At 37.8% G+C, this 14,637-nt stretch overlaps 1 protein-coding gene across 6 annotated transcripts in view; it reads left to right on the plus strand.

The window, feature by feature from the left end:
- Positions 1 to 14,637, plus strand: part of dnmt3ab (DNA (cytosine-5-)-methyltransferase 3 alpha b) — a 56,756-nt gene that overhangs the window by 36,053 nt on the left and 6,066 nt on the right. For 4 of the 6 annotated variants that reach the window (XM_057343712.1, XM_057343710.1, XM_057343713.1 and 1 more), the window contains 9 exons: positions 4,364 to 4,709; positions 4,988 to 5,146; positions 5,230 to 5,337; positions 5,426 to 5,582; positions 7,890 to 8,039; positions 10,010 to 10,054; positions 10,139 to 10,218; positions 10,540 to 10,652; positions 10,734 to 10,917. In XM_057343712.1, the coding sequence (XP_057199695.1) occupies positions 4,364 to 4,709; positions 4,988 to 5,146; positions 5,230 to 5,337; positions 5,426 to 5,582; positions 7,890 to 8,039; positions 10,010 to 10,054; positions 10,139 to 10,218; positions 10,540 to 10,652; positions 10,734 to 10,917 (1,342 nt within the window). The remainder of the gene's footprint in view (positions 1 to 4,363; positions 4,710 to 4,987; positions 5,147 to 5,229; positions 5,338 to 5,425; positions 5,583 to 7,889; positions 8,040 to 10,009; positions 10,055 to 10,138; positions 10,219 to 10,539; positions 10,653 to 10,733; positions 10,918 to 14,637) is intronic. The other 2 variants (XM_057343714.1, XM_057343716.1) reach the window with 1 other exon arrangement.

A 14,637-nucleotide genomic window follows, 5' to 3' on the forward strand; every position in this document is an offset into this window, starting at 1 on the left:
TAACAGTGTATGGTACTAAAAATTAAATGGCATGGTGAACTATGACTCAAAAAAACCTTAAACTTGTTGTATGCTAGTGAGCAGCAATGCTGGTCTTTTTGACATGTGTAGTATGAGAAACTGTTTACCTTTGTGTTACATTTGTTTACAACCTTCCTTCTGTAACTAATATTTCATAATTTCTCCATTGAACAGCTATACAAAAAACTAGGCCATCAGCTTGAGAACTTTGGCCTTTGAGGTTTAGAGCGTATACTTATTTTCAGCATGAGACAAAGCCATAATGACGCCAGGTTACATTATCTGTTGTTTGTTGTGTTTTGTGAGGCTGTACACATACAGTGCTCATAACAAGATTGGTTATTTTAAGCTATCTCTTGTGGATGACCTATTGCTCATATATGTTGTTATTCCTGAATCGGGCCGTGTGCCGTAGTTGTGACCGATAAAGACTGTAAAGTACTGTACTTTCAAACCCTCCCCTTTCCTCTCGTTTCAAGAGCCGGACTTGCTACACTGAGGCCCCCGAAGAGGGGCATTTACAGCTGGAAAAAGAGCCAGAAGCAAACCTCCACTTATAGCTGTTTTTCACTTTCCTAACCACCCCCATTTGTGTCAGTTTTCGATTGATTTTTGACTTTTTTATACAAATCACCCTCTCCCTTAAAGTACAGTAGTTTGCAAAAAATGACATTTCCGCAATTATTCACTCCTCCTTATGTTTTCCAAACCCGTATTACTTATTTTTTGATGACTTTTCTTTTCGGTGAAACCTAAAAGAAGAATGTTTGAATTATGTACTGGTTCTTATTTTCCATGCAATTGCAGTGTATGGGGACTGGAGTTCCTAAACCACAAAGCACACAAAAGCACATTATTAGTATCATAGAAGTGGCCCACGTGTCTCGTATGCTGTTTTTAAGTCATTTAAATGCAAATCTTCAATTCAAATTGCCATACCTGTACTTCGTAAGAGAAGCAGCAACGTACAATTAGTAAATGAATTGTATTAAGCACTATTGTACTTTTGCAATGAAACTTTTCAACGAATTTGATGTTCCAGCTTATAAAACTCGTGCATGTATCACATATTTAATTAGCTGACATTACCTTCAGATAACAGATGTTGAGATTTCCTACTAATAACAGCTTAAATGTAGTCTTGTGTCTCACAAAATGCTACCATATGGGTCCTATCCAAAGCTTGAAAGCTCCAGTCTCCATTCGCTGTCATTGCATGATAAAGAATGACCAGTACATTAATACAATCTTTTCTCCTCATGGAAGAAAGTCGTATGGGTTTGGAACAACAAGAGGGTCAACTGTTCTCTTAAGGAGAAAGCCAACATTTTTACTCCCTGTGACTGTAAAATATAATACACAATATGTTACCTTCACTCAATAATAACCATTCTAACACTGTTGGATTGTCTCTTATTTTCCAGAAATTACAGAAACTTATAGAGTTTAAAACCAAAAGCGGACTGCTTTTGCATTTCTACATTCCAGTACAGCCAGTTCGGCTCATTGTGTGGAATGTAAGTTGTGTACGTTTTGAGCAAACAGGGCCGTAAGCCTGTCAGATAAAATCAGACATGGGAAGCACAAGCTTATATTTTACTTAGATAAGGGTGTCAGATCTAAATGATGTTTTTATTTAGTTGAATTTATCTGCTTGGCTTGAAACACACAGATGTTTGACTGAAATCTTACAAATCTTTACATATTTAAAACCTAGGAGATAATGCCTAGGATTCAATAACCCAATGGATACATGACTTATCAAATAAAATGCACTTTATTGCATTGAATTACTTCGATGCATGCAAACCAGAAATCCTGTATACTGTAGTAAAATCACTTTGTTATACATTTACTGATAAATATACTGTCATACCTCCCATTTCTGCACAGACATACTGTATATATACAGACATATACTTAAAACCGCCAACATACACTCAAATACTTTCTCTATATTCAACCGTGGTCAAAGACAAATAACCTAGCGCATATGGGCCAGCTCATATGAGCAGCCAGAGAAGCTATTCAGATATTTATAAACTACAGTAAAGCCCCTTGATTTGGGGCCACATGTTTCTATTCTGTACCACCATACTGTAAACTCTATTCACACACACATACACACGCACACACACGCACGCACGCACACACACACACACACACACACACACACACACGCACACATACACACACACGTATGCAATCACAATCGCACACACACATGCAATCCCAGTCACACATGCAATCACAGTCACACACACATACACACGCACACACACGCACGCACGCACACACACACACACACACACACACACACACACGAACATGAAAGGCGCGTTCTGTGTGATCGTACCCTTACTCTCCCTCTTGTCATTTCAAACCTGTATGACTTTCTTTCTTCCGCAGCACACAAAAGAAGATATTTTTTAAGAATGTTGTTAACCGAACTAAGGTACCCATTTACTTCTATTGTCAGACACAAAACCAATGCCAAGTCAATGGGTACCAGCTAGGGTGACCACCCGTCCCGCTTTGCGTTGTACCGCACAGCATTTTCACCTCTTATCCCGCACGTCACATATTGAGAAAATGTCTCGCATTTTCATCGGCCTGTTGGTTTTTAGTTGTCACATTAAGAAACACGTTCTTTAACCCGAAACGCAAATGAGACGCTTGTTTGCGCCATCGTTTATTTAAATATTTAACAGCGCCGTGTCAAAAGCAGCAACCCAGTGCACTCCAGTGTCCAACGAGCTCATACAGTACAAGCACAACTATTTTTTAAGCCTGACTTTTACCCAATGTATGAGAAGAAGGCAATGATTTCAGTCATCAAGAGGCTGCGACGTCTGTCAGTAGATCGGGTGGCGATCCTCCCATATAAACTTGCTGAATAAAAACTTTGAAACCGTGTTTAGCCTATAGGTTGTGGTTAGCGTATTAAAATACAAATTATTAGCAAATCATGAAATGCATTATTTAACAATTACACATTTTAAAAGAGAAACTCTTTTTCATTATTTGTTTGTTCTTTATTCCTTTAGTTTTCTCTTTTTGAGAAGATCTTCAAAGTTTACAAAATGATAACTCCACGTCCGTTCTGTGCTCAAAATTTTAAGAGACAGTGAACCTTAAATTGAAATCGCCATTAAAATAGTTTTATTTTATATAACATTTCATCTATGCCTTCATTATGTTGTAGTTCCAATGGACTTAATAACAAATTCTTTTTATAAGCTAAAAAATTATATAAAAATGTTCTCATTACGTTATTATATCACAGTTTCGCGCTACCTTTCAATGGTGTCCCACATTGTCCCACACAAATGGATTACCTTTGGTTTGTTTGGTTTGTTGGGTGGTGGTCACCCTAGTACCGTTCTTTAGAATATCTTCTTTTGTGTTCTGCATAAGGAAGAAAGTCATACAGGTTTGAAATGACAAGAGGGTGAGTAAATGATGACAGAATTTTCATTCTTGGGTGAACTATAACTTTAAAGCAAAGGTGGGACAGCAAATTTTGTAATTCAGGTTTTGCACGCCAATTTATGCAAGACAATCGAAAATTCGCATACTCTTCACTCGAAATGTTAAGATTTGGATTTAAAAATGCAAAATGTTTGTGGTGTCAAGTTTTTTGACTTCACACACTCCTGGGCTCTCGGCCCCAAAGTCCCGCCCTCCCCCTGAGTGCTCGTGCAAACCTATAGGCATCGGAACAGAAGGAGTGAGCTAAAGACAGCAACAGAAAGTTTCTTAGGACACATCCAGCCGTTCGCTCTCTCTACGCACACACAGACACGCGTACGACGTTGCCAGGTTCACGTGCATGTGAGTGAAATCGGAGCCGGAGTTGGAGCTCAGCAGCAGAGAAAGTACAGCTGTGAAAGAGATTCACGTGCGAGTGAGAAAGAAAGGGCGAGCGAGGTGCAGCTGTTGAGGATTTGCTGTGAGCTGCTTAAGTCATGGCTTGGCTCGCGTCCTCTGTTTTTGACCTAATAGCTTAGAGTCAGGTTTGACAAACTCGGTGAACTCGCCACTTTAAGCTCCCTGCATCCGTCATGGCCGCGGGGGAAAGCTCGTCGCTAGAAACAGCTTTCGCCTAAATGAAAAGGCGACTGTTTTCATGGGTTTCTGCCATTCATCACTCTCAAAGGGGCGGGGCTCGAAGTCATAGGGGCGGGGGTTGCGCTTTATCATGCGGATGGGGGATGTTTACATTGGCACGTGGTATTAAAGTACTATAAACAAACCGCGCAGTCACCATTAATCAAGAGCCCGACCTGTGCTGTTCTCAGGAAGGTCTGTGCGCTTTACTTTTGCTTCTTTCTGTCTCGTTGTTCCCCACGTTGCAGGCAGAGAAGAAGGCGAACCTGGTGTCTGTGATCAACTCAATGGAGGACCGTGGCGAGGTAGAGACGGAGCTCCAGAAAGAAAGCTCCATAATTACCGTCCCGCACCTCTTTCCTCCACCAGCGCCAGCAACACAACAGCAACCGCCACAGCCTCAAAGCCAAGCTCAGACCAACCTCAAAGCCCAACATCCTCCTCCCCATGAGCAACCTCCACCATTCCAGCAGCAGCCCACGGATCCAGCCTCTCCGAACGTTGCTACCACCCCGGAACCCGTGCCTATAGGAGATGGAAACAAGACTTCACCTAAGACCACAGAATCAGAGTACGAGGTACGGGCGGCTTTCAGGTCGTAAGAACTTCAGGGCGGGTCATTTATGATCAGATGGGGTGTTCACTCAAAAATACACATTCTGTCATTATTTATTCACCGTTTTGTTTAAACGTACTGTATATGTGACGTTTTCACAAAAGAAGATATTGTGAGAAATGTCTTGGTGGTTTTGTGTTCATACAATGGAAGTCAATGGGGGAAAAATATTTATAAAGATTTATACATTGGGTTGTACTGCAATTGACTCTTGATCCATCTTAATGCTGTATGATGCAGGATAGCCGAGGTTTTGGCATTGGGGAGCTAGTGTGGGGAAAGTTACGTGGATTCTCCTGGTGGCCCGGCCGGATTGTGTCCTGGTTGATGACCGGACGAAGCCGAGCGGCTGAAGGCACTCGATGGGTCATGTGGTTTGGTGATGGCAAGTTTTCAGTGGTAAGTTTTTGTTGCATGTAATGTATTCATTCAAGATGGAAATCAAGTTAATTTTAATAGAAATGTCTTTACCTGTTTGTTAGGTCTGTGTTGAGAAACTGTTGCCTTTGAGTTCCTTACACAACGCCTTTCACCAGCCAACCTACAATAAGCAACCCATGTACAAGAAAGCCATCTTTGAGGTGCTACAGGTACTGATCCATAAAGATTTAACATGCTTCTAGTTTAGTTCTCATTGTGCAAAACTCTGTCTAAAGAAAAATCTTTGGTGCTAAATAGGTAGCCAGCACTAGAGCGGGCAAAACATTTCTCACATGTCCGGAGAGTGAAGACACTGACACTTCTAAATCAGTAGACATGCAAAACAAACAGATGATTGAATGGGCCATGACAGGATTTCAACCCACAGGACCTAAAGGCCTCGAGCCACCTGAAGGTAAGACTTTAAGCATACACGTCTGCCCGCGTTACTAAAGAAAATCTCAGGTGTTGTGTCGATATTCTCATCGTCATGTTGTTTAAAACCTTTTTGACTTTCTTGACTACGTTGAACACGAAAGTGCTTCTTTGCGGATTATACTGGCAACACTTTTTAAAGAAATGAGTGGAGTCTGGGGTGTCAAGCTCCAAAAGGACAAAAAGCACTAGAATCCTTATTTAGGGTGACCAGATGTCCCATATTTTAGCTCTATATTTAGTGTCCTGTCTTATTATGAAAAAATCATCTTTAGTCTTGCCTAAAATTTATTTTGTCACGCTTGAATGGCCTAATCTGAGGTAGCCAATTACATCATAGTATATGTTGGGGAACAAATTGACCATCCAATCACAATTGCATGTTTATAACTTAACAGTGTTAACACTGGCTGTGGAGTTTGTTTTATACCTGCCTCATACATATGCTTACATGTGTGAGTTCTTGTTAATGAAATATCATGTATAGCTAAAAAATCTCAATTCAGTGTAACAGCGATGAGGGTAATGATTTTCCTACATATTCGTTTTAAACTGGACATTTAGGATAAACTTTTGAAGACAAGCGCACACTTTCAAATATGTACAAAACGGCAACAATGATGCTGATACACCCTCTTGTTTTCCATGAAACATATTTTCCATAAATACTTGACAGGAACATGTTTAATGCACTACCCTGTAAACCAGGGCTAGTCAACTGGCGGCCCGTGGGCCAAATGCGGCCCGCCAATCATCTTTACCTGGCCCGCCTTAATATTTCAAATAAGTGGAGAGACTTTAAGAAATGCGGATCCTTAGACGCCACGCCTTTGAAAGTCCAAAACGCTGCTACATTCAATACAATAACGATTGACGTCTTATAAAGCGATGTGATCGGTCTGGCTAAGAAACGTAATGTTATTTGCAATGTTATAATCAGCAATCCACAGCCACAGGCAGTCGGTTTCCTGCTTTGCGCACGCGATAGGTCGCGTTCCAAAACGCATCTTGTGCCCTTGAAAGCAATGAATGCAATTGGAATTCACCCGAAGATTCGATAATAGCGTTTCTTGCACAGACCGATTGATTCGCTTTATAAGACGCCAGTTTAACATCAAGGGGCAGGAATTACTTTTGCGCTGAATGTATTAGCGTTTTTGACTTTTTTATTTGACTTTTATTAATTCAATATCTTCATAAATATCTTCTTGAAAAAAAACAATACCACGCACATCTTGGAAGTACTGGGGGACTGTGGGTGAGTAAATTAACAGTAATTTCATTCAACGTATTAGGGAATATAAAAAAACAATTAAAAAGACAATATCCCTTTTTAATTAAATATCATGAAAAGGTATATACTGGATGCAATATTTGTGTGCATGTTTTAATATATGACCTGTAAGTAACAGCAACAAAAACAGTATAAAAAGAACAAAATGCAATAAATAACAGAAATACAAAATAACAGAAGAAATTATGAAAAGGGAAAAAACTGCATCCTATTTATACTTTTGGAATCTGGCCCTCAAAGAAAAGTAGTTGAAGACCCCTGCTGTAAACCTTTATAACCCTTTCTCTCTCTCACGGGTGTCTAACGTTTTTGAAACAGTCCAAACAGTTAATGCAATGTGTCAGACCTTTAACCCACAGAAATAAACACAGCAAGTTTAAAAGTAGACCAATTCCAAATCTGCACCTGTATAGATACATTTATGTGTGCAGTGGGGTGGATGTGAGCGTGCTTTTTCATCCCGTATTTCACTCTGAGAAATCTGGTCACCCTATCCAAGTTGTCTGAAGAAAGGTAGATTATTAATCTACTGTTCTGGTCACAAGTAATTCCCTATAAAAAGACTTGAAATAAAGCACACAGGTCATATGAACCACTGTTGTTGTACTTTTTGTCATTTTTTACCTTTTTTTATTTATTTTTTATTGCTTGTCATTTTGGACCTTGGCCAGCCTAGATGCTATTTTATTGTAAAGAATTAATTGGCAAGGTTATTTTTCCAATCAAAGAAAGTCATGCAGGGTTTAATTCTTTGCAAACTTTTTCTTTCAGGATTCTCCAAGCTCTAATACCTCTTGAGAGTTCAGTGGTTTATGTCAGTATAGGGGTTTACTGTATGTTAGAGATTGCATAATACAACTGCCAGCCCTCCAGAAAAAAAAAGAAACCTGAAAGAATAAATTGGACCAAAACACATTATTAACTATTAAATGTACACATAGACATCCCATTTAATCCATTTACGAATAGCTGTAAGCACATTTTCTTTTTCAGAGGAACGGAATCCATATAAGGAAGTGTACCCAGAGATGTGGGTGGAGCCAGAGGCAGCAGCTTACACGCCCCCACCAACAAAAAGGCCCCGCAAAAGCACAGCCACAGAAAAGCCTAAGGTCAAAGACATCGTCGACGAGAGGACTCGAGGTGAGCTGATACTTTCACTGAACGGGGTCAGTGAGTTCAAAGAGTTTTCAGTCGTAAACACACACCCACATGGGCTAATTAAGGATTATCGCTCTCATCCACTCAGCTGCAGAGCAAACACAGAAGGGTGTGTCTGCACCTATCACAGAGCTATCATCTTATCCTACAGATATAAAGAGACATTGCGTATGCACATGTTTTAATACTAAAATGAATTACTAAATTATAAAGTTAAACTGACATAACCATGTCTTAAAGAAATAGTTCACCTTCAAAATGAAAATTCGTACATTATTTACACGCACTCTTGTTATTTCAAGCCTGAATGACTCTTTTTTTCTGCAGAACACAAAAGAAGATATTTTGAAAAATGTCGGTAACAACAAACCGATGGTCCCCATTGACTTGCATTGGTTTTGTGTCCATACAATAGAAGTCAAAGGGGACCATCGGTTTTTGGTTACCAACATTTTTCAAACAATCTTCTTTTGTCTTTTGCAGAAGAAAATCACAAAGGTTTAAAACGACAACAGGATGAGTAAATGATGACAGATTTTTTCTTAGCTTTAACTGCATGTTTCTTCAATTTCAGGCACTTGTATGGCCCAGTGGCTTGATCTTTAATATTTATTATTCTTTTTTGCTTCTTTTTGAATGACTTTTATTGAAATCTTTTGTTATGTAGACTTTAAAAAAGAATAAGGATACTACAAAAGTTGTACTTCAAAAATCTTGAATCTAAACAAATAATCATACACCTCTTAAATAGTATTATTTATGTATTTACATTATTTTATTATGATATATTTACAATTATTAATAAACATTTTACACCAACATTGGTACAGCTGTCCATGTGCTGTCGTATTTATTGTATATTTTTATTTTTTAGTATTTTTATTTTATTTCAAATGCTAGCTGTAAAATAAGTCTTAGCCAGACAAACAAGTTTGCCATTGTATTCCAATGATGTTTAAAATGGCGTGTCCACCACATAATACTATCAAACACAATACATTTAAATAATATTAAATATTTGGTAAAAATGACGGAATTTGTCATATTCACAGTTAGACATTGTTAGAGAAAATGTCAGTGGATTTGTAAGAATGTTAAAATTGTGTTTTAAGAAAGTTAACTTCCCCACTTTCCCACAACATCTGGAACGAACCACATTCTATTAAAACCAAATATTTTCTCATAAACAAAGTCAGTTGTTTGTTTCGTGTTCTAATTACAATTTTTAGGTGTTTAAGTTTAGTCTGTGAGTGACCATTTAAATGTATTATGATGATAAATGCCAAGATTTTACAATTAGTTTCCATGTTTTGGGGCAAGAAAACCTAACAGTAGTTGTAATGAAATGAGCTGTTAAATCAGCAGGGAGCTTAATTAACCAATCAAACAGAAGGAAACTAGAGCACCAGACATCTTTTTTTTATGGTTGGCCAAGACCATCTGTTAGTTCAGTAGTTCATTTGTGCAGATTATATTTTTCTTCAGTTATCAGAGAGAGTTGGTGGGCAGCTTTTATTTTCTACTTTACATTTATTTTTAGTGTGAAATGCTCCCATACTTTACTTGCGTGTTGCAATACAAGAAGTGATTGTGAAATGAATAGCCAAAACCATTAGAATCACATAAACATGTATTATGTTGCTAAGTGCTATAATGCAACCAAATCATCATAAGTATATTGTGAGTATTCAGTCCTGTATATTGATACGCTCTAGTTGTAGCCGTGCTGCAGTTTGCAAAATTATTTCAGTGAGTGAGTAATGTTCGTTTCAAGTGAATACAGCTGTGTTTCTAATGAAAAACATCTTGTTGACAGAGTTATGTCATAAGTTAAGACAGCTGAAGTTCCACAAACCATTTAAAGAGATCAAATTTAATGCTCAAAATGTGCCATGTTTCTGAAATACTGCTAGTTTTTTAACCACGTTTTCTCTATTGCCTTTTTTTTCCAGAGAGACTTGTTTACGAAGTTCGTCAAAAATGTCGAAACATTGAAGGTATGTCACACGTATCTGTGATATCGTAACAACTTGTCAATGGTAGAGCCTCAGGTAATCGCTCTCTCTCTCTCTCTCTATTAGACATCTGCATCTCCTGTGGCACCCTTAATGTTTCCCTGGAGCACCCGCTCTTCATAGGAGGAATGTGCCAAAGCTGTAAGGTAAAAGCCAGGAAACTCCTGTTTCCTTCTTCCTTTAGGGCCGCTTTGTTTGCCTGCTTGTAATATTTTTATCATTTCCATTTATGCTATTGGCAGATGGTTTCTTGCCAAAGTGACACATTTGATTTGATTTTTGATACTGTAGATTTCTGTTCTGAACAAATATGAGTCAGTCAAGGATAAATGTCTAGTGTAAATGTCTTAGTATTCTCATATTCCTGAGCGGTTCCGTGATGCCCAGTGTTTGTAATTTATCAGCTATGTGTGCCCATTACACATCGATACAGGCTAGCTAATATTTCAATGTCTGCATTTTTGTAGAACTGCTTCCTCGAATGTGCGTATCAATATGACGACGACGGCTACCAGTCCTATTGTACAATCTGCTGTGGAGGCAGAGAAGTGCTGATGTGTGGAAACAATAACTGTTGCAGGTACGACATTCATTGAAGGTCATTGTGCATTAGCGTTGTCTGTGTTATATTATAAGCTAATGTTTTCTTGTATTTCTGCAGGTGTTTCTGTGTGGAATGTGTAGATCTGTTGGTGGGGCCCGGCGCGTCACAGGCAGCTATAAAAGAGGACCCGTGGAACTGCTACATGTGTGGGCAGAAGGGACAGTATGGCCTGCTGGAGCGCCGGGCCGACTGGCCCTGCAGACTGCAGCACTTCTTCGCCAACAATCACGATCAGGACTTTGTAAGTGACTTTAAACAGACCTCTAAATGTTGTGATTGACCAATCAGGAGCAAATATTAATACATGTAGGACTAGGTAGTAGGGTTGTCACGGTACCATAAACATGTCTTACGATACTATACCAGCTGAAGTATCTCGATACCAAGTAGTATCACGACGCTGTGCCATATAATTCAAATCTATACAAAAAACACAGATTTAGATGAAACATTTGTATTTACTATAGTAAACTGTATTATACTTTGCACTAGAATATGTTGTTGTATTAACTGTAGTAATTTTATAAATTGTAGCAAATACATTTACATTTAGTCATTTGTAAATACTATAAATACTGTAGTATACTTAAATATTTACTATGATAAGACTCAAAAACACTAGTATCTATGAGTTTTAGTAGTTTACTGTAGTAAATACTAAAGTACACTAGATCATTTTTCACGTAGGAACTAATTCAAATGTTGGACAAATTTAATTGATACAGCAGTCTTTATAAAGGGAAATATTAGGTCTTACTTTAAATGCAGAACTAAACGGCCAGTAGGTGGCGTCAATTTTCAGAGTTAGTATCATTTAACCAACTCGTTCAAATCGCCAATTTGAATCATTAACTCGTCCGAGACATTCAAAAACACATTCATTTTGGAATATAACACGCAAAAAGGCAGATGTATAGTGTTCAAATAAATATTAATGCGCATATGCAACATTAACTACGGATACGATATACCTTGTTCAAAAATAGAGAGGCATCGCGGGTATTTTGAAGCTTTAGCATCGCGATGCTACCGTAGCACCGGTACACCGTGCAACCCTACTAGGTAGTAGGTTGTCACGGTACCATAAAACATGTCTTACGATACTATACCAGCTGAAGTATCTCGATACCAAGTAGTATCACGATGCTGTGCCATATATATTTCATATCTATACAAAAAACACAGATTTAGATGAAACATTTGTATTTACTATATGTAAACTGTAATTTATACATTTTGCACTAAATATGTTGTTTGTATTAACTGTAGTGAAATTGGATAAATTGTAGCAAATACATTTACATTTAGTCATTTGTAAATACTATAAATACTGTAGTATACTTAAATATTTACTATGATAAGACTCAAAAACACTAGTATCTATGAGTTTTAGTAGTTTACTGTAGTAAATACTAAAGTAGACTAGATCATTTTTCACGTAGGAACTAATTCAATGTTGGACAAATTTAATTGATACAGCAGTCTTTATAAAGGGAAATATTAGTCTTACTTTAAATGCAGGACTAAAACGGCCAGTAGGTGGCGATGATTCAATTAGAGAATCATTTAACCAACTCGTTCAAATCGCCAATTTGAATCATTAACTCGTCCGAGACATTCAAAACACATTCATTTTGGAAATAACACCGCAAAAAGGCAGATGTAACGTTAAGTGTTCAAATAAATATTAATGCGCATATGCAACATTAACTACGGTACTACCGTTTCAAAAATAGAGAGGCATCGCGGGTATTTTGAAGCTTTAGCATCGCGATGCTACCGTAGCACCGGTACACCGTGCAACCCTACTAGGTAGTAGGCTTGTCATCGTGCCATAAACATATTTTAGGATACTATACCAGCTGAAGTATCATGATACCAAGTAGTATTGCGATACTGTGCCATGTTCATAATTGGTATCTACATAATAAACCACATTTCCTTTAAGGTGGGGTGGTTGATTTGGAAAGGTACTAACTTTAGCCTGCTAGCACTGCATGTATTTTGTAAATCCACATAACGAATTACAAACTAAATCCATTAAATTCTTCTCGAAGAATGTACATACCTGTCCAAAAGAAAGAGAGCAACCAAGGTCTTTCAGACCCTTTGCCTGCCGGAGCTATCTCCATCATGTAAAAGCTAAACCGATGTTTATTCGAGTTTTCCCTCTTTCACTTTTTCAAAAACTGACTTTCGTTTTGTAGATTTACTTGTTGTCGGTTCCGCAGGAAAGTTTGATTGTTGCTGATTGTCCGCCATTCTCCCTACATTGACACAGCGGACGTGAGCGTGCTAATGACGTATGATGTCTGCATGAACAGGGTGCGCAGTTTTATGCAAAATACGTTGCCTGAAAATGTACGCATGACCAGTCACAGTGTCGTTACAGCAAGCACAGTATGTTAGGCTACAGCTTCGATCTTTATTTTGTTTACTTTATTCCGAGTCACTTTCACATCCTGAATATATACTTCAAATGCATAATGCAGACTTTCTTATTGCTTTTGGCTGAAAGTACAAGTCATTTTTTTCTCCAGAAATGATTATTTAACAATAAATATTCTTTAGTGCAGTGGTAGCGCTTTGGCTGATGTCGGACATAACAAAAGGGGGTGGGCTTTGCGAAGGGTCAGTTGAATAAATGATAGCAAATACTGTAGTATACTTTAATATTTACTATGGTAAGTTTTAAAAACACTAGTGTCTATTTAAGTAAAGATTACTGTAGTAAATTGACTGTTTCAGCAATAACAACATAAACAAACGTAATGTGGCCCAAACATAACTTCCGGTAGACCTCAGCAAAGAATCAATAACTGCTGAGTTGTTTTAATTTAATTTAATACAATTAATAAACAATAAAATATTAATATGAATTACTCTACATACAAAGTAAATATAAAATATATTGTTATATTATAACCAAACACTGACTGAAACTGGAAGTTAACTTCGGGCTAGCACGTGGGTCCGATAAAACCGTCTATACCAGAGTACACTAGAACATTTTCCACGTGGGAACTCATTTAAATGTGCGACAAATTTAATTTATACAGCAATGTTTTTAAAGGGAAAAGTTAGGCTTACTTTAAATATGAAACTAAAATGGACAGTAGGTGGCGGTCAATGAATCATTCAACCAATTCGTTCAAAACGACTGATTTATTCAAGAACGAAGCAAGTGACTCTCGTCCGAGTTGTTCAAAACACGGATTCATTTAGGAGAGAAACTCTGCGAAAAGACAGATGTAAGGGTTCAAAAAAACATTAATGCACATATGCAACATTATTTACAGTACTACGATACTACCGTTTTAAAAAACAGAGCGCCATCGCGAGTATTTTGAAGCTTTAGCATTGCGATGGTACCGTAGCACCAGTAAGCTGTGCGACCCTACTAGATAGTACTGTGAAACACATGATCCAAACACATGACCCCAATGCTTTCATCTCATTGGCCCAGAAGTTTTCTTCAGTGTAAGAACAAACAATGCTCTGTCTTCTGCTTATTGTTTCTCCACAGTAGGGATGCATATTTTAATGTCTTGTTGCATCAAAATAGTGTCTGGAATTTATAATGTATGTTAATAGCGCTTTAATCTTGTTTGCCTTACTTTATAACCATTCTTTTTTATTACAGGTAAATATGTATTTTGATTTCTTATCCAAATTTTATGACCGTGAATATTGCACTGTTTGAGCAGCTGTTGCAGTCAAAACTGTGTTTTACAGTATAAAAGTTAATGGTTTCAGTTTTATTATATAATGCTACATCTTCTAAACCTTTAACTTTCCAGATCGTGTGAATAAAGATCATCTTGGCAAACAGCCAATGTGAAAGAGCAGCCAAATAGTGTTTCGGCCTATTGTGCTTTAGAATACAAATCTTAAGATTCAGTTTTATCTTACATGCTTCATTCTCAGTACGCATTACAAAACAGTTTAGCGAGTGTTTGTT

This window comes from Triplophysa rosa, linkage group LG10 (genome assembly GCF_024868665.1).
Source record: "Triplophysa rosa linkage group LG10, Trosa_1v2, whole genome shotgun sequence".
NCBI lineage: Eukaryota > Metazoa > Chordata > Actinopteri > Cypriniformes > Nemacheilidae > Triplophysa > Triplophysa rosa.